General features: G+C 48.6%; 1 protein-coding gene across 1 annotated transcript in view; it reads left to right on the top strand.

The window, feature by feature from the left end:
* Positions 1–7,239: 7,239 nt before the first annotated feature.
* Positions 7,240–27,824, top strand: part of ACSS1 (acyl-CoA synthetase short chain family member 1) — a gene marked incomplete at its 5' end in the record, with an annotated part of 82,782 nt that continues 62,197 nt past the window's right edge. Inside the window, 2 exons of the mRNA XM_084624254.1 lie at positions 7,240–7,549; positions 19,208–19,304. Of these exons, the coding sequence (XP_084480380.1) occupies positions 7,240–7,549; positions 19,208–19,304 (407 nt within the window). The remainder of the gene's footprint in view (positions 7,550–19,207; positions 19,305–27,824) is intronic.

Genomic DNA, 27,824 nt, shown 5'->3' with positions numbered 1-27,824 from the left:
GTAGGAGGGAGCACAGCAGGGACTCTGCCCCGCTGGAAAGGCCGACAAAAGCAGACTCGTGGAAGGGGAGAGATCGGACCAGGGGAGGACGCGTCTCAGGACTGCTGTTGTTTTCTGTAACTCTCGAGTACTTGCCTTCCACCGCATTGTCCCTACGCTAGAAGCCGAGTGCCCACAACCTCAGCAGAGCGCTGCGGTACAGGGGTTGGCAGGTGTGAACACCTAGGAGGGTCAGAAGCCCTGGTTTCAGGGTCTAGGGTGACTGGGTGGCAGCACCCTGTGTTCCAAGGAAGGCGTCAGAAGAAAGGTCTGAACCTAGACGTGTTCCCTGTAGACCCAGAGACTAGACTCTGCCTGGACCCAGCTGGCTGGGAGCGTGTGAGAGCCAGTGGCTGGGCCCCCTCAGAAGGCTGGGGATGGTCCAGGGGGGGACATGGGTGCAGTGGTAACAGAATAATGGCCACTTTCAGGTCAGACTTACGTGACATCACAAGTGCAGAAGACAGAGGCGGATTAGGGGTTTGTGGTGCTCTGGGCCAGAGCAAGTGGGGTCCCTTCCTCACCCCTTTTGCCTGCAGCCCCTCCGGCCTCCCTCAGTGCTCCTGCCAGGGAAATGAGGTGGGGGCATGGGGGCTTCCTCCACCCGGTACTCCTGCCGGGGAGCGGGGTTGGGGCACAGGGTCTTTCTCCGCTGCTGGCAGAAGCACTGGGCTGATAGGTGGACTGGGGCAAGCCCCCGTTCCCACTCCCAGGCAGGAGCACCAGATGGAGTGGGTCAGGGCATGGGGTGCCCCTATTTCTAGGGGCCCCCAATTGGCCAGGGCCCCCTGGGCACAGGACCTGTTGGCCCAGTGGCTAATCCACCACTGGCTGAAGTCTCAAGACAAAACAACACAATCAGTCAAAGGCGAGAAGAGCGTACACACTGCGGGTGTGTCCCAGCATGGCTGGGCAGGGCAGAGCAGCTCTTCCCTGACTAGCGCCCCTCACCTCTTCGTGTGACTCAGCCCTCTGGCCAGGTTACGTTTTAGCTCCATCCTTTCTGGGGTATCATCACATCCAGCACAGTAATAGCCCCAGTGTTTACATCCTGCCTTTGGACTCTGGGCCCTGTGGTCCTTGCACCCCTGCTCTTGCGGTTTTTTAAGCTTATCTCCTCAGGGGCTTTGCACCAGCTTCCTAGGCAGATCCTCCCATTACACTGGGTTTCAGTTCAGGGACCCTAGAACCAGCAGCCAAAGCCTGCTGCTTCTCTAGATTCTTCCTCCAAAGCACACCCCTCCGCTCAGGACTCCTGTGAGCAGGTTCCCTGCAGAGTTTCATTCTGTGGGCCCTCCGCCTGCAAGTGCTGCCCTGCAGAGCTCTTCCAAAATCACCTGCTGCTTCTGGGTTCGGTCCCCCCTATTGAGCCAGTTCTTTCCCCTGGCCTAGGAGCCTCCACGCAAGCTTTCTGCTGGTGGGGTTCCCAGCTGTGGTCAGTTCTGCCCAGAGAGGCACTGCAGAGTGCCTATTCCCCTCAGTAAAGCCCCTTTCTGCTCCAGATGTCCTGTCTTTACAGCACCACCCAGCTCCTCCCCATCAGCTCTCATCCTTAATTGGGCCTCACCCACCCTCCAGGTGCAACAAGGTGGGTTGACTGGCCTCTCCCGCTCTCTTTAACTCTTCTTGAGCCAGGATGGGGCATAAGCCGCATCACACCACATTTGCACTAAACTGGGCCCAGATTAATTGCAAGCTTCCCAATACTTGCTGGGCCAGATTCAGACAGCCCCACTCACCCCCAATAGATCCTCGCTCAACAAAGACTCCCACTGACTTCAGCGGCACTGTGCATGGAGCTAGGCACCATGCAGCATGAGAAGGGCAGCAGAACCTGGCCAGAGGGGGATCTTTCTATGACCTTTCTGTAAGTCTGTGTGCACCAAAACATGAAAGCAGGGTTGTGATTTCAGTGCAGCTGTTTCACACAGCTCCCCTTGGGAGACCACAGCACAATTACAGACACTGTAGTGCAAGTTTATCCCACTTCACACGTGTTTCTGTTTTATACCCCTTCCCCACCCCTTTTCCTGTTACTTTTCACAAAGGCCCAGCTCCTCAAAGGTATCTTGTAGCAGATGGTCTGTTTGGGCCCCGAAAGTGAAGCAGCATGTGCTAGCCTATGTTTGGCTGGCCCACTTGCTCACCTTCCCCGTGCCACTTCCTCCATGCGTTGTGACCTCAGATGCATCATACATGCGAGGTCACATAGGTGCTGGAACCAGGGATGCTGGGGGAGCTGCCGCATCCCCTGGCTTGCAGTGGTTTCTATCATACGCAGGGTTTTCCGTTTGGTTCAATGGCTCTCAGCACCCCCACTATAGACATTGTTCCAGCCCCCCTGCGCGGTCACGCCATGTGGAGAAAAATGGCAGCCTCCACAGACTAGAATTGTCACGACCCCAACTGCTGATTTAGGGGTCATGGTAGAAACCAGCTGAACATGATCTCACTGTGCGATGTTGGTGCTAAGACATCCAGTGCAACCCTTGGATGCATAGGTAGGGGAATACAGAGTAGAAGTAGGGAAGTATTATTACCCCTGTATATTGCCTTAGTGAGACCATTACTAGAATACCGTGTCCAGCTCTGATGGCCACACTTTGAAAAGGAGGTTAACAATTCAAAAGGATTCAGAAAAAAAGCTATAAGACTGATTCCAAGTTTGGAAAACCTGCCTTACAGTGAGAGGCTAAAGAAGCGCAGTCTATTTAAGTTAAGAGATGACTTCATTATGATCTATAACTACCTACATGGGGTGAAGATTTCTGACACTAGAGAGCTGTTAAATTTAGCAGACAAAGACATAAAAAGATCCAATGGCTGGAAGCTGAAGTGAGACAAATTCAGACTGAAAATAAGGCACAATTTATTTACAATGGGGATAATTAACCACTGGAACAAATTTTCTAGAGATCTGGAGGCTGGCCCTATCACTTGAGGTCTTTAAATCATGACTGGATGCTTTCTAAATGATATGCTGTAGCTCAACCAGAAGTTATGATCTTGAATCAGGAACCAAGTTCTCTAACCTGTGTTAAGAAGGAGGTCAGATTAGATGGTCATAATGGTCCCATGTGGTCTTGAAATCTGTGACTTTATGAAAATGTATGAACCTTTAATAAAAAATGGAGTAAATCAGACAGGTTAGCTTTGGCCATGGGTGCGGAGGTAAAGCAGCAAGCACAAGATGTGACTGGAATAGAAGTCTCAAGCCTTTCTGGATAAAGGAAAACAAAACTCAGTTTGTCTTGGAAAATATGGGAAACCAGAGCTAAATGAAAAGATTAAAATTATTGTACAGAAGGACATCAAAGCATCTGACCCAGCTTCCCTCACTGAACTCTGGATCTCCAGAGCTCTGAATTTGAAGATAATTGATGAAACAAACCATCTGCTCAAGCAGGAAACCATGACCAGTGCATAAAGAAAACAATTTTTGAACCTAGAGTTGGTCTGAAAGTGGGGTCTTTTTCCATGGACATTTTTTTTGTTGAAACTTCAAATACAAAAATATTTCAGATTAAAACCAAAATATTTTGACTCGGAAATGCTGTCACGGTGCCTCATGGGAGTTGTAGTTTGGGTGTTCTGTGATTCCATTCTTTTCTATAGGCTGGGTTTCCTATAGCTCCCTTGATGCACCAAGGTCTTTGCTCTTGAAGAAGGGAGGTGGTACATCACGGAAGTCCCTACCCATGGTGCATCATGGGAAATATAGTCTTGCCAGGGAACCCAGCTCATAAAGCAGAATGGGACTCGAGGCAACCGAACTACAACTCCCATGAGGTATGGCGACAGCACAGCCCAATCAACATCTTTCCTTCTCAGCCACAATATTTCATTTTTGATGTTTGTTTTTTTTTTCTACAAAAGTAGAATTTTTCCAGGGAAAGCAGACACTTCACAGAAAATGTTGCTTGGTTGGAAACCCAATTTTTCATTGAAAATAATTTTGATGGGGATGTTCTGACCAATCCTAGTTGAACCTCCTAATTTATGAAGAATGACCCATATTCTTATATGCCAGTAGGTGGCACTCGTTCCATTAACGATCTACATATACAAATACATGTAGCTAGCACATAGCCTTCCTGTAACACCACACAGGTGGAAAGATCCCTCAGGCTGCTGTGACAGCGAATAACTTAGTAACTAACCCAAAAGAAGTATTAATATTTCTAGTGTTCAGAAAGGGGATAGAGAATTACCTTAGCACTGCAGCAACAGACTTTGTTATGTAGATATAGATATACAAATAAGTAAAAGTGTATCTGTTCTCAGATATCAGCCCTGTCATACAGGTGAAGATTCCTACTGTGTCAGGAATTCAGAGGTGTTGATATTGTAGCTACTTTGCAGGTCCCTGAGAAAATCCAGGTTAATCATCAAACTAAAATTTATGTGTTTGGGAACATTTCTGGAATGGGAAAATTTAAATAAAATTATATTTGTTGTTACTGCTACCCAAGAAAGTTTCTCGATTTTAATCCTGGAGGCGAGGACTAGAGCCTGTTACTCTGAGAAGAGAAATGAGCCCTTTTAATAGTAAATGTTCTATGAGTGAGCAGAATTTGAGTATCACTCCCATGCTTTTGCATTGCTTCTTGAGGCACATGAACCCCGCAGACAGTTCAGCCCTGTCAGGCCAAATGTGTGCTTAAAACGAACGGTTACTCATCAGCCATTGCTTCCAAAGTGTACGGTGTATTCCCCTTCTGCGCCCTGCCCTAGGCACCGCTCAGTGTTGAGTGGTGGGATGATGACATCCCAGGTAAACTGCCCCTATAAACAGCTCGTTTTTGTTTGTGAGTGGTGCTGCTGAGAAATCAGAAACCCGTAATGCAGCCATTCCTGTACGTGGGTTTGCTGAGGGGCAGGAGAGTGGGCATGGATATGGACCACACAGCCAAATACAGAGGTTTTGTACCTCTCTAGATATCAAAGCTGTAGTTATCCGTTCTTTGTGTTAACCAAGATGTTCTTCACTGAGGACAAACCGTAACTATGTTTATTAGACAGAAGTGATCTGAGAATTTTGTCAGCCACAGCGCTCTCCTCCACTACCATACACGTACCTTCGTTTCGTTTGTCTGCACGTCTGAAATGTGCCCAGATACCAGGGTGAGGGCGCAGACAAGAAAAAGGAGGAGCCAGAGGCAAGCTGTGTGTCAGAACTAGCGCCCGTGGTATACCGTCACCCTAAGGATGCTGCAGAGTAAATATTCCCTGCGCTAATCTGCCGCAGAGTGATGTCTTCTCTAGGCGTGAAATGACTCCTCGGGCCTGATTCTCCTCTCAGGCTGGTAATGTACCAGTGTAACCTCACTGGCAGGAGGAATGAGCACTGGTGTAATTGAGTGCAGAATCTGCTACCTGTCTGGCTTGGCTCCGTCTTTTCAACCTCCCCTGGGATGTTAGGGGGGAAAAGTCAGCTTAAAAAAAACCCAAAATCATCTGAGGCCCCTCTGGAAAAGAAACGGTGGGACAGAGAATAAGTTTCACCCTGGGCAACGCCAGTGCTTGACGGCTGACAGGAGGGATGTGTCTATGGGGTACCAGGGATAGGGTCAGGGGAGGGAGAAGTGTGTGGGAGTTGGGGAGGGTGATGTGCAGGGGAGGATTGGGAAGGCTGTAAGGAGGATGGGGGTTCAAGTGAATGTATGGGGATAGTGTAAGGGGTGTACATAGGGGCTACGGAGAGTATTCCGGGAGGGCTGTGAAAGTGATGGGGGAGTGTACGGGGAGGGTTAGCAAATGTATAGGGGAATGTGCAGGAGTTTATAGGATGTTCAGGGGTTTAGGGGCTGTATAGGGGTTTGGGGGAATACAGGGTGTATAGAGGTTTAGGTGGCATATGGAGGCATTTATGGGTTGTATAGGGATTTAGGGGATCCTAAGGGAGGGTGTGCGGTTTAGAGGGTTATGGGGGAGTGTATCGGGTGTATAGGGGAGGGCATGGGAGGTTAGAGGGTGCATGGGGCGTACAGGGGACTAGAAGGCATATGGAGGAGTGTATGGGGCCCACAGCAGTTTAGGAAGTATATCTGGAGTGTAGCAGGGAAGAGAGGGTTTAGGGGGTGTACAGGGAGGGTAGGGGGAAGTATATGGTGCATAGGTCTTGGGGGTATATGGGAGAGTGCACAGGGCGTAGAGGTTCAGGGTGTGTACAGGGTGTATATGGGTTTAGGGGGTGTATAGGGGAGTGTACAGGGCATGTAGAGGAGTTTAGGGGATGTATATGGGGGTGTCGAGGGCTTTAGGGGCTGTATGGGGGGCTGGGGGATTACAGAGGAAGGTAGGGGGCGCAGGGGCTGCCAGGGAGCATCTAGGGGGTTAGTTGTGTGTGGCTCAGGGAGGGGCTGAGGGCGGGGGGCAGGAGGGGCGGGGGGCACGAGCAGGGATTAGGGGGCGGGGAGGGGCTGAGGGCGGGGGCGCGGGCAGGGATTAGGGGGGCGGGGGGCCCGGAGGGGCTGAGGGCGGGGGGCGCGGGCAGGGATTAGGGGGCGGGGAGGGGCTGAGGGCGGGGGGCGCGGGCAGGGATTCGGGGGGCGGGGGTCCCGGAGGGGCTGAGGGCGGGGGGCACGGGCAGGGATTCGGGGGGCGGGGGTCCCGGAGTAGGGCGGGGGTCCCGGAGGGGCTGAGGGCGGGGGGCGCGGGCAGGGATTCGGGGGGCGGGGGCCCGGAGGGGCTGAGGGCGGGGGGCCCGGAGGGGCTGAGGGCGGGGGGCGCGGGCAGGGATTCGGGGGGCGGGGGGCAGGAGAGGCTGAGGGCGGGGGGCGCGGGCAGGGATTCGGGGGGCGGGGGGCTGGAGGGGCTGAGGGCGGGGGGCGCGGGCAGGGATTCGGGGGGCGGGGGGCCCGGAGTAGGGCGGGGGGCGCGGGCAGGGATTAGGGGGCGGGGGCGCGGAGCAGGGCGGGGGGCCCGGAGGGGCTGAGGGCGGGGGGCGCGGGCAGGGATGCGGGGGGCGGGGGGCAGGAGAGGCTGAGGGCGGGGGGCGCGGAGGGGGGCGCGGAGCAGGGCGGGGCTCTGTCCGGCCGGGGGGGGCCCCACGGGCGGCGCTCACAGTGACCCCCCCCCGGCCGCGCGGCGGCAGCGGGCGGCGCCGTTGGGCGGGGCGGGGCGGGGCGGGGCGGGCGCTGGGGGCGGGGCGGGGCTCGGCTCGGGGCTCGGGGCCCGGGGCTCGCGGCGCACAGGACCATGGCAGCGGCCGCGACGTGGGGCCGGGCGCGGGTCGCCCTCAGCCGGCGGAGCCCCTGGGGCCGGGGCGGCGCCCCCCCGCGGCAGCCCCCCGCGCGCCGGGCCGGCGGCGGGCCCCAGGAGCGGGCGGGCGCCGCCCTGCCGGCCGCGGAGTACCGGGAGCTGCGGGAGCGGGCGGCCCGGGAGCCCGCCGCCTTCTGGGGGGCGCTGGCCCGGGAGGCGCTGCGCTGGGACCTCCCGTACCACACGGCCTGCGACGGCCCGCTCGGCCGGGGCCGCTGGTTCCTCGGCGGCCGCCTCAACGTGTCCGGTGAGCGGCCCCCCCCGGGACCGGGACCGGGACGGGGACCCAACCTCCCCCCGGCCCCCCCGCCCCCCCCCGGGACCGGGACCCCAACCTCCCCCCGGGACTGGGACTTCCCGCCTCCCCCCGGGACCGGGACCCCAACCTCCCCCCGGCCCCCCCGCCTCCCCCCGGGACCGGGACTTCCCGCCTCCCCCCGGGACCGAGACCCCAACCTCCCCCCGGCCCCCCCGCCCCCCCCCGGGACCTCCCGCCTTCCCTCGGGACCGGGACCGGGACCTCCTCCCGCCTCCCCCCGGGACCGGGACCCCAACCTCCTCCCGCCTCCCCCCGGGACCCCAACCTCCCCCCGGCCCCCCCGCCTCCCCCCGGGACCGGGACCCCAACCTCCCCCCGCCTCCCCGCGGGACCGGGACCCTGCCCCCAACCTCCCCCCGGCCCCCCCGCCTCCCCCCGGGACCGGGACCCCAACCTCCCCCCGCCTCCCCGCGGGACCGGGACCCTGCCCCCAACCTGCCCCCAACCTGCCCCCGGCCCCCCCCCGCCTTCCCCCGGGACCGGGACCTCCCGCCTTGACCGGGACCGTGCCCCCAACCTCCCCCCGGCCCCCCCGCCTCCCCCCGGGACCGGGACCCCAACCTCCCCCCGCCTCTCCCCGGGACCGGGACCCCAACCTCCGACCGGGACCGGGCCCCCGCCGCCTCCCCCTGGGACCGGGCCCCTGCCCCCAACCTGCCCCCGGCCCCCCCGCCTCCTCCCGGGACCGGGGCCCCGCCCCCCGACTCCCCCCGGGCCTGGGGCCCCGCCCCCCAGCCTCCCCCCGGCCCCCGACTCCTCTCGGGCCATCCTCCACCTCCGACAGAGACCCCGTCCCCGCAGCCTCCTCTCGGGCCCCGCCTCCCCCCGGGCCCGGGACCCTGCCCCCCAGTCTCCTCTTGGGGCCCCCCACCTCCCCCAGGACCCCTGATTCCCCTGGGCCGCCCCCGCCTCCTCCCGGGACCTCACCCCCCGGCCTCCTCTTGTGCCTCCCGGGCTTGAGACCCTGCCCCTCCAGCCTCCGCTCGGGCCCCCCACCTGCCCCAGGACCCCCGACTCCCTCGGGCCCCCCTAGCTTCCCCCCAGGACTCCCCACCTGCCCCCGGCTTGGGACCCTGCCCCCCAGCCTCTCCCTGGACTCCCTCCAGACTCTCATCTGTCCCCCACCAGCCTCCGCCCCCAACATCCTCAGACCCCCAACCACCCTCAGGCATTCCCTACTGGAGTCCCAGGACCCCCCCACCTTCTGTTGGACCCTAGAGCATCCCTGAGACTCTTTCTAGGCTCCCCGTCATCCTTCCCTAGGTTCCCTGCTCACAGGCAGTTGCCCTGGGCACCCTCACTCCCTCTGGGCATCCCCAGCCACATCGTCTTCTAATCCCCCCAGCCTCCTCCTCTTTCAACCCCAATCATCACCCCTCCCCCCACTCCTGGGCATCTCCAACCTCCTTAGCATCCCTAATGCCCCATCATTCCATATCCCCCCCCCGGGTGTCCCCTACTCTCTCCCCCAGTCCCCCATTATCCCCAATCATCTTCTCCCCAATCCCTTTTCACCTCCAACTCCTTGTCACTCCCCAGAGACTACCCCAACTTCCCTGCATCCCTTATCTCCCAAACATCCTATAATTCTTGGTCATACCCCTTCATAATCTTTCCATCACCTGCAGACCAATATTATCTCCCATTTTCATCATTGCTGTCCCCAACCCTCCCAACTCCATGTCATCCATCCACTATATAATTCCAAACTCCCATCATCCCACTCTTCCCTAGACTCCCATCGTATCAGTCCCCCATCCACTTTCTCTCATCAGTCTCCCATCACCTTAACCCTGCATCAATCCCCCTATATCATCTCCAGGCACTTTCAGTCCCCTAGTCCCTCTGTATTATCCCTCGAAATCCAAACCCTTAAAGTCTTCTCCAAATCCCATATCCTCCCAAGTCCCCGTAACCTCCTGTCCATCCACCCAAGTCCTATACCCTCCAGTCTTCTAGCTTCCCTGAACCCACATATCCTTTTTCTGACTCCCAGTTGGCATGACCTCTGGCCCATTGAGAAGTCTCCCGCCAACCCTCTAGGGCTTGTTCTTAATTAGTTTGCCTGTGTCTCTTGCTTCTGTTTCTTCAACTCCTCCATTCACAAGCAGCACGTGGGATGGGCTCATGCTGGTGGGCTGATTGGTGGAGAAGGAGGCGTCATCTCACCACAAAGCCCAGCCCATGCCACATAAACAAATGCTGGAAACTTCGCCTGCTCTTAGTGAGGAGGGAGACAGGCTGGGACGCTTCAAGTGTCTGTTTTTAATCTACTTTTATATGTCTTAGAAATGATATAGTTTATAATGGCCTTGCTATTTGGGATGTTTTCTCAGCTGGGGTGTAATTTGAGCTAAGCAGGTGTGAAGTTGCTAGTATTTGGCTGAGAGACCTGCGCAAAAAGCAGGTGCTGCAGGAATAGGTAATGGTCATTAAGTAGGTGGCACTCTTCCTACTGCTGCTGCAGATGCATCTTTTGTTTTGTTTTTGGCACATCGGACCAATTTTCATAGTGCAGGCTGGCTCTGCAGCACATGTGTGGGTGTCAAATTTAGCTGCATAGTTAATGTAGGTCTCTTTTAAAGTGCACAGTGAATAAAGTAAGTTTCACTTTATAAAAAGTATGTGTGAACTTGGGTAAATCACTTAATTTTTTGGTGCCTTGGTCAGTCCATCTGCCAACCAGAGCTTCTCATATGTACTTAGCTTTGCAAAATGCATTGGGGGTTTTCAGGAAAAAGTGCTTATTATTAGGCATATTTGACAAATTAAAAAAAATTGAGGCAGAAAATTTGTGTAGTATTGGGATAGCCCTGGGCGTCTCTAGCCAAAATACCTGTGTCAAATCCTGATCTGACACGAATTTGCTTTGTGAACTTGTAAAAAAATCTTTGCTCCAGCTCCATCTATAATATAAGGTTACATCTATGCAAATTGCTTTTGAGACTTACAGATGAAAATGTTTGTCCATTTTCATTTAAAGGTATTATCACAGATGTTTTATTTATGTTAGCTGAGTTCTTTTGCAGCCACTCTATACCAGTAGCATGTAGAACTGGGCCACTGGAACCATGAAAACACAGATTTCTTTTCTTCGCTTCTAGCGCTGCCATGGTCTGACCTGTCACAGCCTTCTGTGCAGGGTCTCTGAAGGGCACTTACAGTCTTACAGAGGTCCTTAACATAGATGTGCAGGGATCATGCTTGCATTTATTGAGCAGAGCATTCTAATGCTGCTGAGCAAATAGTTGCACATCTTAAAGGAATAAAGTTAAAAAACAACAAAATTCCAACGACTATGAAATTCAATTAAGAAAACACTATAAGACTATTAAGGTTAATACTCAGAATCAAGAAGTGGCGAAGTTAAGGCTGTCTGAGCGACTTTACCTCTGCCATCTCTTGTATAGGCATTATTGAGGTGATGTTTTACTATCTGGTCGCACACCTTTAGAAATAAAACCTTAGATGTCATATCTATGTTGTTTTCTAATTAAGGAAAACTGTTCTTAAAAAGATACTGGAGTCCTTTTGAGACCGTTATAAGAGAGCTGTTGTTGCGTGGGTACATACAGATTCACTGTATATTTTACAGGTACACTGACATTAAGGGATACTATATCACTTGTCGTAATTGTACAGTTTGCCGTGATCTTCTTGACTATAATTGCTCTTCTGACGATTGTCGTGCAGCGTGCTCATGCTAGTTCATTGCTGTCCATCCCAGAGATGGCTGCACTTTGGTGATGTAAAGGGCTCTGCAATATCCACACAAGGACATCCTATTACTCAAGTAAAATATTATTAATTTCTTGAGAAAAATGAAAAAGTGATAAAGAATGTAAGCATCATCACTCTGTTTTCTGTTTCCAATGAGATGCTGATTGCTGGTCTCTTCACCCATCTTTGTTAACATTTTTAAAAGAAAATACTTTGTCATGACTGTTCTGTGCACCAGTGAGTGAAAAGCAAAAAACTGCCCATGTAAGGGACAAGTATGCTATCCTGGCATCGTCCTGCAGACCCTGACATTTTAATAACTAGCGACCCCCTTATGCATGACCAGCCAGAAGCACCTTACTCCACAAGTAGTCCCGTTGACTGTAGTGGCAGCACCCATGGCATAAGAGTTTCACAATCTAACCGTAGGAAAGAGATGATTTCTTTAGATGTCTGTACTTCATGCTCTGTATGTTTTGCTGCAAGGTCACAGAGCATGTTCATTCACTCTACTCTTTAGGCTTTTTATTTATTCTCAGATACGTACTATGGTGTGGTTCCAACTGTCAGGTGATAGGCAGATGACCTAGCAGAAATAGCAGTAGTCATTTGGAGGGAACCATTCACAGCTTCTGTTGTAGAACAGTCTGACATTGTGTTTGAGTGATGCTGGTCTTAGAGAAAGGTAGTCTTTAAGACCTTGACATATAGCTTTATTCCACAGATTTTTACAAAAGATGGCATTCAAATGCCCTCAGATATATAAAATCAGAAAGGATTTTTGTACACCAGGAAAAGTTAGAAAATCATGGATGCAAACCATTCAGGATTCTGCAGGTATTGCTTTTCTGAACAATCTGGGTTTCTGTGTTAAAAGCAAATACAAGTGATAATAGTAATCTAAGAAAAACACTAAACTATTCCTTGCCTATTTGTTGTTAGCATTTTTTCTCTTCCTCTTCCTCTCCCTGTAGTCAAGAATGAAGAGGTTTGTGCAGGGTGGTACATTGGGATATATGCTAGAATCAGTGTATGAAATAATAGGAAAATGTAGGCTGAATATCACTGAATGGTTTTGGAGTGGAATTAGTAGAACCCCATCACTGGAGAGGTTTAAAACAGAGCTGGAGAAAGCACTAGAAGACTGCGCCATAAGGTACAGCCCCGTGCTGGCAGGGATGGGATAAGGCAGGGGTTCTCAACCTTTTTCCTTCTGAGGCCCCCGAAATATGCAATAAAAACTCCACAGCCCACCTGTGTCATAACTGCTTTTCTGCATAGAAAAGCCAGGGCCGATGTTAGGGGGTAGGAAGTAGGGCAGGTGCTCGGGCCCCACATCACAGGGGGCACTGCAAAGCTCAGTTGCTCAGGCTTCAGCTTCAGCCTGGAGTGGTGGGGCTCAGGGTCGTGCAGTCCCTTGCAGTGGGGCTTTGGCTTTCTGCCCTGGGCCCTAGAGAGTCTAATGCCTGCCATGCTTGATGGCCCCCCTGAAACCTGCTTATGGCCCCCCGGGCCCCAGAAATGGCTGACCTACTCAAGGGTCCTTTAGGATATGTCTCTACTGCAGCTGGGAAGTGAGATTCCCAGTTCAGGCAGACAGACTTGCACTAGCTCAGCTCAAGCTAGCGTGCTAAAAAATGGAAGCGTGGACGTGGCAGCATTCACTGGGGACAGCTCATGCTAGCATCCCAAGTGCGGACCCCAGGGGTCAGGCAGGCTTGGACTCTGGCAGCTAGCCCAGCCTGCAACGTCCGCACTGCTGTTTTTACTGCACTAGCTTGAGCTGAGCTAGCGTGAGTCTGTTTTCCTCTGCTGGGAATCATACCTCCCGGGTACAGCATAGACACTTGGGCAAGTTGTCTAGAATGACATCACCAAACACAGTATTATAGGTTTCAGAGTAGCAGCCGTGTTAGTCTGTACTCGCAAAAAGAAAAGGAGTACTTGTGGCACCTTAGAGACTAACCAATTTATTTGAGCATAAGCTACTTGCATCCGATGAAGTGAGCTGTAGCTCACAAAAGCTTATGCTCAAATAAATTGGTTAGTCTCTAAGGTGCCACAAGTACTCCTTTTCTTTTTGCACACTATTATAGCTATTCAGATAATGGTGTTGTGATACTTCCTGCACTGACTATTCCAGAATGCTCCTAAAAGACAAGTTAAATAGTCAACTGAGCACATAGTCCTTTACCTCTGCGTTCAAATACATTTGGTCTACTGAGAAATGGATAGATCCTTGCCTTTCTTCCAGGTGAGACCTTGTAATGGGATTGATTAGAAGTATGTGATTTAGGTGTGTAGCATAAGCTACATATTTTTCTTGAAATTCAATATAACTTCTGACAAAACATTGTATATCTGAGGTGGCTGAGCTCCAACGGATACTTTCAGCATAAAAGTAGCTGTCCGTATGCTCCCTCCCCAGTCCTGTTTCATAGTGCAGAGGGGAGCAAATTTGACAGAGAAAACTGCAATGAGACGCTGGCCAGGGGGAAAATCACATGTGGGATGTTGTCTCCCCAATAACAGTGCGTGATCCGCATGTAAAACCAGTCAGGAATTAATGCCAGTAGACCCCAGTTCATCAGTCCATTCCTATTCAGCAAAGCACTTCAGAGCATGCTTTGGTCAGCTGGAGTCTGAGGGTATGTCTACACTGCAATTAAAGGCCCCCCGGCTCAGGCTGTGGGGCTGTTCAGTTGTAGTGTCAACTTTCAGGCTCCGGCTGCCGTCCAAGCTCTGGGACCCTCCCACCCTGCAGTGTCTTAGAGCTTGGGCTCCAGCCCAAGCTTGGAAGTCTACATTGCAGTTAAACAGCCCTGGAGCCTTAACCCTGGAGCCTGAGTCAGCTGGCACAGGCCAGCGGCTGGTGTCTAATTGCAGTGTAGATATACCCTGAGGCATCAGTAACTCCCACTGAGTAATCCATTACCTCCATCTGTGAGGCAAAATGTTGCTGGGGCAGTGAGTCAATGTCAGCATGACCTTCTGGTGTTGCCGTGCACCATAGCTGCACGTGAATGGGAGCTGCAAGGTACCTGAGCACAATGCATAGACTTGAGGGCAGTGATTCCCACAGGTCCTTGTCCCTCCACGTCCCTTCTAGTCCTGTCCCCTCCTCTTCTGCATGCTTGCAGATTTTTGGCTCACTTCTAGAAGAGTTTATAAAAAGAATTCTCTGTACTCTAATAAATGGTGAATGATCTCTGAGCCAAGTTTAGATTCACAGTGCTTTTTCACAGCAGGCTTAACTGTGTGTAAATAATAATTAATAATTATCATACCTAGCTCTTGTATAGTGCTTTTCTTCAGTAGATCTCAAAGCACCTCAGAATCTTTTGATGTATGTATTCTCACAACCTGCCTTTGAGGGAGGGAAGTACTATCATCCCCATCTTTCAGACGGGGAGCTGAGGCACAGTGAAGCAAAGGGACTTGCCCAAGGTCATACAGGAAGTCTGTGGTGGAGCAGGGAATGAACTTGGGAATTGAATGTTTACAGCAGGGGTTCTGAGGCCCCCTCAACGTGCTATAAAAACTCCACAGCCCAGCTGTGCCACAACAACTCTTTTCTGCATATAAAAGCCAGGGCTGCCGCTAGGGGGTAGCAAGGGGGGCAGTTCCCCGAGGCCCCACGCCACAGGAGGCACCACAAAGCTAAGTTGCTCAGGTTTCAGCTTCAGCCCCTGGTGGTAGGGCTCGTGGGCCCTGGCTGCAGTCCCATAGAATCATAGAATATCAGGGTTGGAAGGGACCTCAGGAAGTCATCTAGTCCAACCCCCTGCTCAAAGCAGGACCAATCCCCAACTAAATTATCCCAGCCAGGGCTTTGATAAGCTGGGCCTTAAAACCTCTGAGGATGGAGATTCCACCACCTCCCTAGGTAACGCATTCCAGTGTTTCACCACCCTCCTAGTGAAAAAGTTTTCCTAATATCCAACCTAAACCTCCCCCACTGCAACTTGAGACCATTACTCCTTGTCCTGTCCTCTTCTACCACTGAGAATAGTCTAGAACCATCCTCTCTGGAACCACCTCTCAGGTAGTTGAAAGCAGCTATCAAATCCCCCCTCATTCTTCTCTTCTGCAGACTAAACAATCCCAGTTCCCTCAGCCTCTCCTCATAAGTCATGTGTTCCAGACCCCTAATCATTTTTGTTGCCCTTCGCTGGACTCTCTCCAATTTATCCACATCCTTCTTGTAGCGTGGGGCCCAAAACTGGACACAGTACTCCAGATGAGGCCTCACCAATGTCGAATAGAGGGGGACGATCACATCCCTCGATCTGCTGGCAATGCCCCTACTTATACAGCCCAAAATGCCATTGGCCTTCTTGGCAACAAGGGCACACTGTTGACTCATATCCAGCTTCTCGTCCACTGTAATCCCTAGGTCCTTTTCTGCAGAACTGCTGCCGAGCCATTCGGTCCCTAGTCTGTAGCGGTGCATGGGATTCTTCTGTCCTAAGTGCAGGTCTCTGCACTTGTTCTTGTTGAACCTCATCAGATTTCTTTTGGCCCAATCCTCTAATTTGTCTAGGGCCCTCTGTATCCTATCTCTACCCTCCAGCGTATCTACCTCTCCTCCCAGTTTAGTGTCAGAAAGCCACGCGCTGGGGCTTTGGCTTTCTGCCCTGGGCCCTAGCAAGTCTGATGCCAGCCATGCTTGGCGACCCCCCTGAAACCTGCTTGTGGCCCCCCAGGAGGCCTTGGACCCCTGGTTGAGAACCACTTGTCTACAGCATCCCTGGTGTATAGCGAGTAAGGCCATAAGAAAGTGAGCGCATAAGAAGATAAGTTGAGATTTCTTTGGTTCAAAAGTTTTGGCCACTGTTTGTTACATTTGCGGCTTTGGTGCAGTCAGTTAAATACCATAAAAAAACCAAAACACACTAATTTGAGTGAGTGGTGCTGTGAACTGGTGCCACTCAAATTTGGCAAAGCTGCTCCTCTCTCATGACAGGCAGGTACAGGTGTGTGTAGAGCAGGGTGACCAAACAACAAGTGTGAAAAATTGGGACAGGGAGTGGGTGGTAATAGGAGCCTATATAAGAAAAAGACCCCAAAATCGGGACTTTCCACAATAAAACCGGGACATCTGGTCACCCTAGTGTAGAGGTGCCCTCAAAATGGAGGTGTGAAGGTGTTGCAGGGCAAGTGGGCCTTCAGGACAGAGATATAGCTTCCCTCCGGGCAGAGATATGGCGGGTACAGACCTAAACCCTTGTTTTGTAATTGACTAGATGTGGAGTTGGCAGTAGAGTCCTTTACCCTTCAACAGGGGCTGGAACCCACCCCCCATTCCTCCAATATGCAGGGCAGGGCAAGCCCTTGAGCCAGCCCCGAGACCCATGGAGGCCTTGTGCGGGACAAGCATCACCAGGGCTCCCTTGTCCCAGCCCTGTGGAATACACAAGCCCCAGTCCTTGCCCAGCCACACTCACTGGGGCCTCCCTGAGCCCCTCCCCAGGTGTGGCCAGGCAGCCATGGAACACAAAGTTCTTGAGGTCACGCAGGAGCTGCTCCTGCTCAGAACTGCACCTGGACAAAGTGTGAGGCCAGCACCAGCAGGGACGAGTGCTGTTGGCAGTACGTGGAGACGGGGCAGCAAGTGGGGTGAGTCCCTGACCAGTGCAGGTCCTCCTCATCAGCTTCTGCCACTGCCCCCACTGCTCATGCTGGAAGGATGAGAGGTGCCTTTGTTACTCCATCTCCAGGTCGCAATACCACTCACTCAAATTCGGCCCTGCTGCCCCTTTGCTAAATTTGAATGAGTGGTATTGTGACCCTGTGAGTGCAATGGTATTGCAACCTGGCACATGGGGTTGCAATGCCACTCAAATCTGTGGCAATTATAAAAAGTTTTGGCAAGTACTGAAAGTTGTGGTGAGTGTTGAAAGTTGTGATTTCCAAAATCACAGGCTGCAATTCTTATAGCCTTAGTACTGACCACCGTAGACAGTGTACAGTATTATGATGACATATGTTACTTTCTTTTACTTTTGTGTTAATGCATTTTTACAACCAAATCTTCCCAGTGGCTACTTCTGAGTTGGAAGGCTATATTAAGAGTTAAATTGTTTTCTTGAAATTTGGATACAGTGGTACAAATTTCCTGACTTCACTGGGAATTGCACTTACTGTATGTAAAATGTATAGAGGCCAGTTCTGTTACAGCAGTGCAAATACAGAAGAATATTGGAACGTAAAGCTGATGGGAGAGCAGAATCAGGCACAGGAACTGCAGCTCATCTCTTTAAAACAATAGCAAAAAAATCCCTTGCCCCTCCCCCCCAAACAAATGGGGATACCAGAATGCTTAATTTACATTGGAGTTGTAACTTTAGAAAACTATTTGTTTAAGATATTAACAGATATTAACATTACTAGATATTCTTCATCAGCTGGTTTTATAAGTTATTGTTTTCAAAAAACTATTTATATATGATTGCTTTACTAATGACCTGTTGGGGTAAAGTAAATGCATTTAAAACCATTTAATTAGATCATTAACTTTTAGTTTAGATTTCTTGTTAATATCTAACGCATCATATGATGGTTAATATGGGTAGCAACTACTTCATTACAGGGTGTCCTTTATTGTCTTGGAAAAACCTAACCCATTTTGCCTGCTATATAGCTAGAGATTTGAAATGATGAAGTAATAAATAATGAAAGTACACAAAATAGAAATAATGTTGCACTCTCATACCTCCTAATAGGTACTGATCTAAATACATTGCTATAGAAATAATTTAGTTTAAAAAAAAGTTAAGGTTGACAGTGTTTTAATAGTCTCTAGCTCATTCACCCTCTTCCCCCCCATATTATAATTTCTCTAGAAAAAATTGTACACATCTAAAAAACTCTCAAATGTTGAAAAGTCAGGAAATGCACAGTGAAGGGACCCAGCCATTTCCCAAGGCCATATAACTTATTAGATAATGTTTATAAAAGTTTGAAAGTAATTTTAAGCGTTGGTCTTTATACAAACAAAATCAGCTCTCTGAGTGTGGCTGGGGCATAGCAGCAGAAAATATGAAAAATATCCAACTCTTTAAGCCTATGTTGCTGAATTAGAGGGCATACAAACATTTGGATTGTTTTTCAAAGGCAGGCTGGGTGTATTAAAGGGCTATGTCATGTGAGACACCAAAAGCAGTGGAGTTGAATAATCACTTGCATAATTTTTAGATACGCCAAAAGTGCAGATGGTTTTTAAGGTACAACTAACAGCCCTGCCACTGAGAATTGTAAGTCCTTGTGAGCCATATGGTAAAATTAGTAGAAAATCAGTAGCAAGGTTGGCTAAAGAACCACATCACCACGAAACAGGGACTTTTCTTTCACATTCAATGTAATCAGGAGCCTTATACCAGAAGTGGGATCTCTTGATCAGTTAGAGCGTGAAGATGCTGTCCAATAAAACCCTCTTCTCTGGGGCAAAAAAGACAATAGTGGCATCAGTGGCACCAGGCAATTTTGGTTCTTCTGTTTGCATACACAGCAGGCCTGAACCTCAGCAGGTGTATGTTGGCATAGCTCCTTTGAAATCAGTGCAGCTATACTGATCTAAACCAGCCAATGATCTGGCTCAAGGATTCTCATGTGGGTGCCCTTCTGTAAGGCTGTTTACTGATCAAATGGAAGTATTGCGTCCAGTGCATCACTGTGAATGGCTTAAATAAAAACGTTCCAAATAACGTAGATGATTGCATGTCTATTTATCTAACTTCTGACATTTCACCTCATATTTATTTGCATGCATGTATGACCAGGGAGCTAAGTTAGCCAAATTGCAAACATCTTTGACTTTAATACAAAACAAATAAAATGTGTTCTTAAATGTTTCTTTTCATACAGTAAACTGCTTAGACCAACATGTCCATCGGTCTCCAGACAGAGTGGCTTTGATCTGGGAGAAAGATGAGCCTGGCACTGAAGTGAGAATCACATACAGGTATGGCACATTCTCTCAGATTGCTGTAAAATGGGTCTTGCATACCAATATGGCAGTTTTACTGGCTAGTTAAAGAGCTGTTGCACTGAAATATTATTATATCTATATTAAATCTTCTGCCTCCTCTAGAGGCAGAGCAGTGTTAGGGATGGGAATGGACACACTGCAGGAGTACTGGTATCTGGATGTATTATCGTACATTTAACGGGTGTGGCATATGTTTTCTTCAGTCATTCTGTTGCATGGGAAGTGGAGCCAGGGCCCTGTCCAGAAATGAGGCCCTGTCTGGGGCTTGTCAAAGCTCTGGACAGAACTATATGCCCCCTTTCCTTTGCACTCTGGGTCCTGGCAGGCGATTATTTCTCTCTTTTGCATGGGGATGGGCGAGGTTCTCTGCTTTCACACACCCACGAATGAACATATTTTAACATGAATATTAAGGGCAAGCTCCTCGGCTGGTATAAACAAGCATAGCCTCGTTGCTATCAGAGGAACTCTGCCAGTTTACCAGATGAGAATCTGGCTCTAAGTTTCTGTTACATTTTTAGTTAGAACTGCCCATAGTCTGAGTGGAAACTTTCAGGACTGAAAGGCCCAGCTTTTCTGTTTTATCCGGCTTATTTTCAAATCTGTCAATTTTCCTTTTTGCCCTTTAGAAAAAGCTGGGACTTGTAGGAAGAATGCAAAACTTGAGTACTCTAAGTACCCTTTTAACATGAACAGTACTAGAAGTGGAGGCTTTCAGTCAATTAAAATGTGGAGATGCTGTGAGATTACCCACTTCTGTCATGGGAAACTGAGATGATATCGACCACACCAGGTTGGGAGCTGGGAAAATTGGTTTTATTCCCTAAGCCTTGCTGTGCTTCACTTTCCCCATTTTAGAATCTGACTAATGATGCTAACCCACTGTTAGAGAGAGTTTTTATTTTCCAGTTTTTCCAGCACAGTTGTACTGTGCTTTTCTTCCCTGTCATTATTATCCAATCTTCTTCACTGATGGCAAACTTTGAATTTTACATGTAATTTCTCAGAACAGTAGCAAATGTGTTGGTTATCTAAATATGCAAAACAATATTGAGCTGTTTGTGTATTCAAAATGGAGCCGTGGGCTGAATCGTCAGCTGCACTCAAGGCACACCCAGTTGGGTGCAGTTCCCTGTCTACACCAACCCTTCTCATGGCTGGCATGACCCTATATGGGGGAGGGGTGGGGGCTACACTGTCTCTATGACAGCTGAGGATTCCCCCACCTTTGGGCAATCCTCAGCAACCCACTCAAGGCAGCTTTAAGTTTGCTTGTCCACTTGAGTAGTGTGTAGGGCACATGGTGTGAGCTGAAAACTGACCTGTATGTCTACAGAATATTCTTTACAAGGTATGGATGATTGAGATTCCTTGAATTTATTTGAACACCTGTAGGTTTCTATAGTCTTTCTTAACTTCAGGATTTGTTAGTGTTGCTTTAAAAGAGGGCTGGTTCAAGTGTGTGACCTGGTTAGTAGAAAAAACAAGACTTGCAACTGAATACATTTTATGGCAATGGAGAATTATAGTGCTGTTCAAGAGTAATCATAATGAGGTAGTTATAGCATCTATATAATTGCTGAAGAAGTAGATTAGTTTGGATCATGGAATTACTAAACGATCAGTTGCACAGGTGCATTATCATCTTTCTGATATGAGTAGTGATTAACTGTAGCACAATGACGATATGTTAAGGAAACCTTGACTGATCTTTGCTAGACACATTGGCCTTGATTCTGGGCCATGTTCCACCCCTTTATGCCATTCTAATGTCAGAACCCAGGGAGACCTCACCCTGCCTTGTGACAGGTAATCTCCCAGAGTGGGGAGGTTCCTTGGGTGGCATAGGATAGCCCAGTATTCTGTTTTCTGACAGTGACCAATGCCAGGTGCTTCAGAGGGAATGAACAGAACAGGTAATCATCAAGTGATCCATCCCCTGTCGCCCATTCCCAGCTTCTGGCAAACAGAGGCGAGGGACATTTTGTAGAGCATGGTTTTGCATCCTTGCCCATCCTAGCTATAGCCATTGATAGACCTATCCTCCATTAACTTATTGAGTTATTTTTGAGCCCTGTTATAGTCTTGGCCTTCACAACATCCTCTGGCAAAGAGTTCCACAGGTTGACTGTGCATTGTGTGAAGAAATACTTCCTTTTGTTGGTTTTAAACCTGCTGCGTATTGATTTAATTTGGTGATCCCTAGTTCTTGTGTTATGAGAAGGAGTAAATAACACTTTATTTACTTTCTCCACACTAGTCATGATTTTATAGACCTCTATCATATCCCCCCTTAGTCATCTCTTTTCCAAGATGAAAAATCCCAGTCTTATTAATCTCTCCTCATATGGAAGCTGTTCCATATCCCCAATCATTTTTGTTGCGCTTTTCTGTACCTGTTCCAATTCCAATATATCTTTTTTGAGATGAGGCGACCAGATCTGCACTCATTATTCAAGCTGTGGGTGTACCATGGATTTATATAGAGGCAATTTGATATTTTCTGTCTTCTTATCTGTCCCTTTCCTAATGATTCCCACCATTCTGTTAGCTTTTTAGACTGCTGCTGCACATTGAGAGGATGTCTTCAGAGAACTATCCACAATGACTCCAAGATCTCTTTCTTGAGTGGTAACAGCTAACTTAGACCCCATCATTTTATATGTATAGTTGGGATTATGTTTTCCAACGTGCATTACTTTGCATTTATCAGTGTTGAATTTCATCTGCCATTTTGTTGCGCAGTCATCCAGTTTTGTGAGATCCCTTTTTATCTCTTCACAGTTTGCTTTGGACTTGACTATCTTGAGTAGTTTTGTATCATCTGCAAATTTTGCCATCTCACTGTTTACCCCTTTTTCCAGACCATTTATGAATATGTTGAACAGTACTGGTCCCAGTACAGACTCCTGGGGACACCACTATTTGCCTCTCTCCATTCTGAAGCTGACCATTTCTTCCTACCCTTTGTTTCCTATCTTTTAACCAGTTACTGATCCATGAGGGGACCTTCCCTCTTACCCCATGACAGCTTACTTTGCTGAAGAGCCTTTGGTGAGGGACCTTGTCAAAGGCTTTCTGAAAGTTCGAGTACACAATATCCACTGCATCACCCTTGTCCAAATGCTTGTTGACCCCATCAAAGAATTCTAGTAGATTGGTGAGGCATGATTTCCCTTTACAAAAACCATGTTGACTCTTCCCCCAACAAATGGCATTCCTCTATGTGTCTGATAATTCTGTTCTTTACTATAGTTTTAACCAATTTGCTTGGTATTGAAGTTAGGCTTACCAGCCTGTAATTGCCGGGATTGCCTCTGGAACCTTTTTAAAAAATTGGTGTCACATTAGCTATCCTCTAATCATCTGGTACAGAAGCTGATTTGAATGATAGGTTACATACCACAGTTAGTAGTTTTTGGAGTTTCACATTTGAGTTCCTTCAGAACTCTTGGGTGAATACCATCTGGTTCTGGTGACTTATTACTGCTTAGTTTATCATCTTGTTCCAAAATCTCCTCTAATCATGCCTCAATCTGGGACAGTTCCTCACATTTGTCACCTAAAAGGAATGGCTCAGGTTTGGGAATTTCCCTCACATCCTCACCTGTGAAGACTGATGCAAAGAATTCATTTAGTTTCTCTGCAATGGCCTTCCATGAGTGATCCTTTTGCCTCTCAATTGTCCAGTGGCCCTACTGGTTGTTTAGCAGGCTTCCTGCTTCTGATGTACTTAACATTTTTGTTGTTGTTACTTTTTGAGTCTTTGGCTAGCTGTTCTTCAAATTCTTTTTTGGCCTTCCTAATTATATTTTTACACTACATTTGCCAGAGTTTATGCTCCTTTCTATTTTCTTCAATAGGATTTAACTCCCACTTTGTAAAGGATGCCTTTTGCCTCTCCCTGCTTCCTTTACTTTGTTGTTTAGCCAAGGTGACACTTTTTGGGCCGCTTACTGTGTTTTTTAATTTGGGGTGTACCTTTAAATTGAGCCTCTCTTATGGTGTCTTTAAAAAGTTTCCGTGCAGCATGCAGGGATTTCACTTTTGGCGGGGTACCTTTTAATTTCTGTTTAACTAACTTCCTCATTTTTGTGTAGTTCCCCTTTCTGAAATTAAATGCTACCATGGTGGGCTGCTTTGGTGTCATCCCGCTCTCCCCCGCTGCCCTGGGATGTTAAATTTTATTATATTATGATCACTATTACTGAGTGGTTCAGCTATATTCACCTCTTGGGTCAGATCCTGTGCTCCACTTAGGACAAAATCATGAATTGCCTCTCCTCTGGTGGGTTCCAGAACTAGCTGCTCCAAGAAGTCATCATTTAAGATGTTAAGTAACTTTATCTCTGCATCCTGTTCTGAGGTGACATGGACCCAGTCAATATGGGGATAGTTGAAATCCCCTATTATTATTGAGTTTTTTATTTTTATAGTCTCTCTAATCTCCCTGAGAATTTCACAGTCACTATCAGGAAGGACAGGCAGGGCAGAAAAGGTGGGGGAGGAGCACTGTATGTAAGGGAGCAGTATGACTGCTCAGGGCTCCGGTACGAAACTGCAGAAAAACCTGAGTGTCTCTGGATTAAGTTTAGAAGTGTGAGCAACAAGAGTGATGTAGTGGCGGAAGTCTGCTATAGACCACCGGACCAGGGGGATGAGGTGGATGAGGCTTTCTTCCGGCAGCTCGCAGAAGCTACTAGATTGCACACCCTGGTTCTCATGGGTGACTTTAATTTTCCTGATATCTGCTGGGAGAGCAATAAAGCGGTGCATACTCAATCCAGGAAGTTTTTGGAAAGCGTAGGGGACAATTTCCTGGTGCAAGTGCTAGAGGAGCCAACTTGGGGGGGAGCTTTTCTTGACCTGCTGCTCACAAACCGGGAAGAATTAGTAGGGGAAGCAAAAGTGGATGGGAATCTGGGAGGCAGTGACCATGAGTTGGTTGAGTTCAGGATCCTGACACAGGGAAGAAAGGTAAGCAGCAGGATACGGACCCTGGACTTCAGGAAAGCAGACTTCGACTCCCTCAGGGAACGGATGGGTAGGATCCCCTGGGGGACTAACATGAAGGGGAAAGGAGTCCAGGAGAGCTGGCTGTATTTCAAGGAATCCCTGTTGAGGTTACAGGGACAAACCATCCCGATGTGTCGAAAGAATAGTAAATGTGGCAGGTGACCAACTTGGCTTAACGGTGAAATCCTAGCGGATCTTAAACATAAAAAAGAAGCTTACAAGAAGTGGAAGGTTGGACATATGACCAGGGAAGAGTATAAAAATATTGCTCGGGCATGTAGGAATGAAATCAGGAGGGCCAAATTGCACCTGGAGCTGCAGCTAGCGAGAGATGTCAAGAGTAACAAGAAGGGTTTCTTCAGGTATGTTGGCAACAAGAAGAAAGCCAAGGAAAGTGTGGGCCCCTTAATGAATGAGGGAGGCAACCTAGTGACAGAGGATGTGGAAAAAGCTAATGTACTCAATGCTTTTTTTGCCTCTGTCTTCACTAACAAGGTCAGCTCCCAGACTGCTGCGCTGGGCATCACAAAATGGGGAAGAGATGGCCAGCCCTCTGTGGAGAAAGAGGTGGTTAGGGACTATTTAGAAAAGCTGGACGTGCACAAGTCCATGGGGCCGGACGAGTTGCATCCGAGAGTGTTAAAGGAATTGGCGGTTGTGATTGCAGAGCCATTGGCCATTATCTTTGAAAACTTGTGGCGAACGGGGGAAGTCCTGGATGACTGGAAAAAGACTAATGTAGTGCCAATCTTTAAAAAAGGGAAGAAGGAGGATCCTGGGAACTACAGGCCAGTCAGCCTCACCTCAGTCCCCGGAAAAATCATGGAGCAGGTCCTCAAAGAATCAATCCTGAAGCACTTACATGAGAGGAAAGTGATCAGGAACAGTCAGCATGGATTCACCAAGGGAAGGTCATGCCTGACTAATCTAGTCGCCTTCTATGATGATATAACTGGTTCTGTGGATGAAGGGAAAGCAGTGGATGTATTGTTTCTTGACTTTAGCAAAGCTTTTGACATGGTCTCCCACAGTATTCTTGTCAGCAAGTTAAAGAAGTATGGGCTGGATGAATGCACTATAAGGTGGGTAGAAAGTTGGCTAGATTGTCGGGCTCAACGGGTAGTGATCAATGGCTCCATGTCTAGTTGGCAGCCGGTGTCAAGTGGAGTGCCCCAGCGGTCGGTCCTGGGGCCGGTTTTGTTCAATATCTTCATAAATGATCTGGAGGATGGTGTGGATTGCACTCTCAGCAAATTTGCGGATGATACTAAACTGGGAGGAGTGGTAGATACGCTGGAGGGCAGGGATAGGATACAGAGGGACCTAGACATATTGGAGGATTGGGCCAAAAGAAATCTGATGAGGTTCAATAAGGATAAGTGCAGGGTCCTGCACTTAGGACGGAAGAACCCAATGCACAGCTACAGACTAGGGACCGAATGGCTCGGCAGCAGTTCTGCGGAAAAGGACCTAGGGGTGACAGTGGATGAGAAGCTGGATATGAGTCAACAGTGTGCCCTTGTTGCCAAGAAGGCCAATGGCATTTTGGGCTGTATAAGTAGGGGCATAGCGAGCAGATCGAGGGACGTGATCGTCCCCCTCTAGTCGACATTGGTGAGGCCTCATCTGGAGTACTGTGTCCAGTTTTGGGCCCCACGCTACAAGAAGGATGTGGATAAATTGGAGAGAGTCCAACGAAGGGCAACAAAAATGATTAGGGGTCTGGAACACATGACTTATGAGGAGAGGCTGAGGGAACTGGGATTGTTTAGTCTGCAGAAGAGAAGAATGAGGGGGGATTTGATAGCTGCTTTCAACTACCTGAGAGGTGGTTCCAGAGAGGATGGTTCTAGACTATTCTCAGTGGTAGAAGAGGACAGGACAAGGAGTAACGGTCTCAAGTTGCAGTGGGGGAGGTTTAGGTTGGATATTAGGAAAAACTTTGTCACTAGGAGGGTGGTGAAACACTGGAATGCATTACCTAGGGAGGTGGTGGAATCTCCTTCCTTAGAAGTTTTTAAGGTCAGGCTTGACAAAGCCCTGGCTGGGATGATTTAATTGGGGATTGGTCCTGCTTTGAGCAGGGGGTTGGACTAGATGACCTCCTGAGGTCCCTTCCAACCCTGATATTCTATGATTCTATGATCAGCATCCTGGTCAGGTGGTTGGTACTATATCCCTATTACGGCTGTCAGGAGATTAAAAAAAATTAATCATGATTAATTGCGTGATTAATCGCACTGTTAAATCATAATAGAATACCATTTATTTAAATATTTTTTGATGTTTTCTACATTTTCAAATATATTGATTTCAATTACAACATAGACTACAAAGTGTACAGTGCTCACTTTATATTTATTTTTATTACAAATATTTGCACTTGGAAAAAACAAAAGAAATAGTATTTTGCAGTTCACCTAATACCAGTACTGTAGTGCAAACTCTTTATCATGAAAGTTGAACTTACAAATGTAGAATTATGTACAAAAAAACCTACAATCAAAAATAAAACAATGTAAGATTTTAGTTCTACTTCTTGTTCAGCCAGTCACTCAGACAAACAAGTTTGTTTACATTTGCAGGAGATAATGCTGCTCGCTTCTGAAAGTCACCTGAAAATGAGAACAGGCGTTCTCATGGCATTGCTGTAGCCAACGTTGCAAGATATTTACGTACCAGATGCGCTAAAGATTCGTATGGCCCTTCATGCTTCAACCACCATTACAGGGGACATGTGTCCATGCTAATGACGGGTTCTGCTTGATTATAATCCAAAGCAGTGTGGACTGACCTATGTTCATTTTCATTATCTGAGTCGGATACCACCAGCAGAAGGTTGATTTTCTTTTGGTGGTTTGGGTTCTGTAGTTTCTGCACTGGAGTGTTGCTCTTTTAAGACCTCTGAAAGCATGCTCCACACCTTGTCCCTCTCAGATTTTGGAAGGTACTTCAGATTCTTAAATCTTGGGTCGAGTGCTGTAGCTATCTTTAGAAATCTCACATTGATTCCTTCTTTGTGTTTTGTCAAAGCTGCAGTGAAAGTGTTCTTAAAATGAAGATGTACTGGGTCATCATCTGAGACTGCTATAACATGAAATACATGGCAGGAAGCTGGTAAAACAGAGTAGGGGACATACAGTTCTCCCCCAAGGAGTTCAGTCACAAATTTAATTAACGTTTTTGGTTTTTTTTTTAACGAGCATCATCAGCATGGAAGCATGTCCTCTGGAATGGTAGGGCATACGTTTAGCATTTCTGACATATAAACACCTTGCAATGCCGGCTACAAAAGTGTCATACAAATGCCTGTTCTCACTTTCTGGTGATATTGTAAATAAGAAGAGGGCAGCATTATCTCCCGTAAATGTAAACAAACTTGTTTGTCTTAGCAATTGGCTGAACAAGAAGTAGGACTGAGTGAACTTTGTTTTGTTTTTGAGTGCAATTATGTAACCAAAAAAATCTACATTTGTA

The sequence above is a fragment of the Lepidochelys olivacea genome (assembly GCF_965140295.1).
Source record: "Lepidochelys olivacea isolate rLepOli2 genome assembly, chromosome: 3".
In the NCBI taxonomy this organism is placed as follows: Eukaryota; Metazoa; Chordata; order Testudines; family Cheloniidae; genus Lepidochelys; species Lepidochelys olivacea.
Note: the sequence above shows the minus strand (reverse complement) of the source record. Positions and strands in the feature narration are given on the sequence as shown.